Genomic DNA, 2,284 nt, shown 5'->3' on the forward strand with positions numbered 1-2,284 from the left:
GTCCCAGCCTGTCCCCAGTCCCTCCCAGCACCTCCCCTGGGTGTGCACGCCCAGGCTGGCACTCCTGGCTCTCCCTCCCTGGCCAGGGTGACAGTGCCACTAGCTCCCGAGTCACCCAGCTGTCTCCTCCCGGCCGTGACATGGGGCTGTCCCCGCAGAACCGGAACCCCTTGGTGGCTGTGTACTACACCAACAGAGCCCTGTGCTACCTGAAGATGCAGCAGCACGACAAGGCACTGGCAGACTGCAAGCGAGCCCTGGAGCTGGACGGGCAGTCTGTGAAGGCTCACTTCTTCCTGGGCCAGTGCCAGATGGAGATGGAAAACTACGACGAGGCCATTGCCAACCTGCAGAGAGGTGAGTGGCCACGGTGCCGGCATCCCCTGCTGCTGCTGCCCCTGGGGAAGGGCCAGGGATTGTAGAGACATAGAATGTTCAGGGGTTGGGATGGAGCTCAGGGATCACCCAGCCCAAACCCCTGCCCTGGGCAGGGACACCTCCCACCAGAGCAGGTTGCTCAAGAGCACTGCCCTGGTAAGAACACTGAAGCTGGTGCTGGCTCTGAGATGCCCTTTGCCTCCTCAGCCTACAACCTGGCCAAGGAGCAGCGGCTGAATTTCGGGGATGACATTCCCAGCGCACTGCGCATCGCCAAGAAGAAACGCTGGAACAGCATCGAGGAGAAGAGAATCAACCAGGAGAACGAGCTGCACTCCCACCTGACCAAGCTGATCATGGCAGAGAAGGAGAGGTAAAAGGGCACCTGGAGAGGCTTTTGGAGTGCCACCAAGCTCTGGGGGAGGTGCCTCTGCCCTCCTGGAGGCGCAGGCAGAGCCCTGTGGCCAGGGCAGCAGGGAAGGGAGTGACTGTCCCTCTGTCCTCCTGAGCTCCTGCTCTGTCCTAGGGAGTTGGCCGAGTGCCGAAAGACTCAGCAGACCCGGACGAGAGCAGGAGCCGAGTCCAGCTGGCCACCATCGAGGCCAAGCATGTGAGTGGGGGTGACCTGGGGACTTCCTCATCCCATCCTCATCCTCATCGCCGTGCTCTGCTGCAGCCAAGGAAGCAGCAGGGCTGTGGCTGCACAGGGGGAAGGCAGGAGGCCCTGGGACTGAGCTCAGCTTCTCAGCCTTCAGTCTGTGTTACAGGACTTTGGTATCCCCTGTGGTAGCTGCCCTTGCTCTGTCACCTCTTGTCCCAGCCCAGCAATGCTGGTGTCTGCTGTTCCCGGAGAGAACACGAGTGGCTCTCGTCCACATGTGGACCTGGGTGCAGGCCTGGAGCAGGGGACTAATCCCTGGTAAAAATAGCCCCACAAAGGTTATTTTTAAGCTGGATCACTCCTGCCAGGTTCAGCCTGGAGCTGCACAGGCAGAGGGAGCTCTGAGGACCTGCCACAGCACCCAAGGGAGGCTTTGGGGTCTCCCTGGGGCCCCCTCATCCTCAAAGGCTCCTCTTTCAGGACAAGTACCTGGCGGACATGGATGAGCTCTTCTCCCAGGTGGATGAGAAAAGGAAGGTGAGTGTGTCCTCATCTGTGTTCCCATCTCTCCCCATAAACTGCTGTGTGCTGTGCTCCCTGCTTCGGGTTCTGAGCCAGCACCACCACCTCCCAGCCCACCTTTCTGACCCAGCTGTGCTTCCCTCGAGCCAGAAACGAGACATCCCTGACTACCTGTGTGGGAAGATCAGTTTTGAGCTGATGAGAGAGCCCTGCATCACACCCAGCGGGATCACCTACGACAGGAAGGACATTGAGGAGCATCTCCAGGTACTGCTGGGACGGGGGTTTCCTAGGACCTTTCCTGCCTGGGTGGGAAGGTATCTTCAGGTACTCCTAGGCCAGGGGCAGGGGGTTTCCCAGGACTTCTCCTGGCTGCCTGCTCAGCTCAGGGCTCCCAAGGCTCCTTGGGTTTGGTCCCAGTGCCCTGAGGAGCCCAGACACGGAGGTGTCTCTCTGAGGAGTGTTGTGCTTTGACCTGCCCCCAGCCCGCTGGGGGCCCCAAGGGGCTGTCCCTGTTCCCGGGGAGGTGCCCGGATGCCTGGCTGCCCGGGCAGATGCCACCCGGTGCCCCCGGGCTGCTCCCAGGCACGTGGAGGAACCGGTTCCCATCCGCCTCCTCCCTTGCAGCGCGTGGGGCATTTCGACCCGGTGACGCGGAGTCCCCTGACCCAGGACCAGCTGATCCCCAACCTTGCCATGAAGGAGGTGATAGATGCCTTCATCTCGGAGAACGGCTGGGTGGAGGATTACTGAGGGGCTGGGGCACTGCTGGCTCTCCCTGGG

At 61.5% G+C, this 2,284-nt stretch overlaps 1 protein-coding gene across 1 annotated transcript; it reads left to right on the top strand.

The window, feature by feature from the left end:
* The first annotated feature begins 167 nt into the window (after positions 1–167).
* Positions 168–2,254, top strand: STUB1 (STIP1 homology and U-box containing protein 1, E3 ubiquitin protein ligase). Its single transcript, XM_009075941.1, is given in 7 exon segments — positions 168–357; positions 586–751; positions 905–924; positions 927–988; positions 1,460–1,516; positions 1,652–1,768; positions 2,129–2,254. Coding segments are annotated over 7 exon segments (690 nt in total). The 5' UTR covers positions 168–215.
* The last annotated feature ends 30 nt before the right edge of the window (positions 2,255–2,284 follow it).

The sequence above is a fragment of the Acanthisitta chloris genome, unplaced genomic scaffold, assembly GCF_000695815.1.
Source record: "Acanthisitta chloris isolate BGI_N310 unplaced genomic scaffold, ASM69581v1 scaffold33205, whole genome shotgun sequence".
Classification (NCBI taxonomy): domain Eukaryota; kingdom Metazoa; phylum Chordata; class Aves; order Passeriformes; family Acanthisittidae; genus Acanthisitta; species Acanthisitta chloris.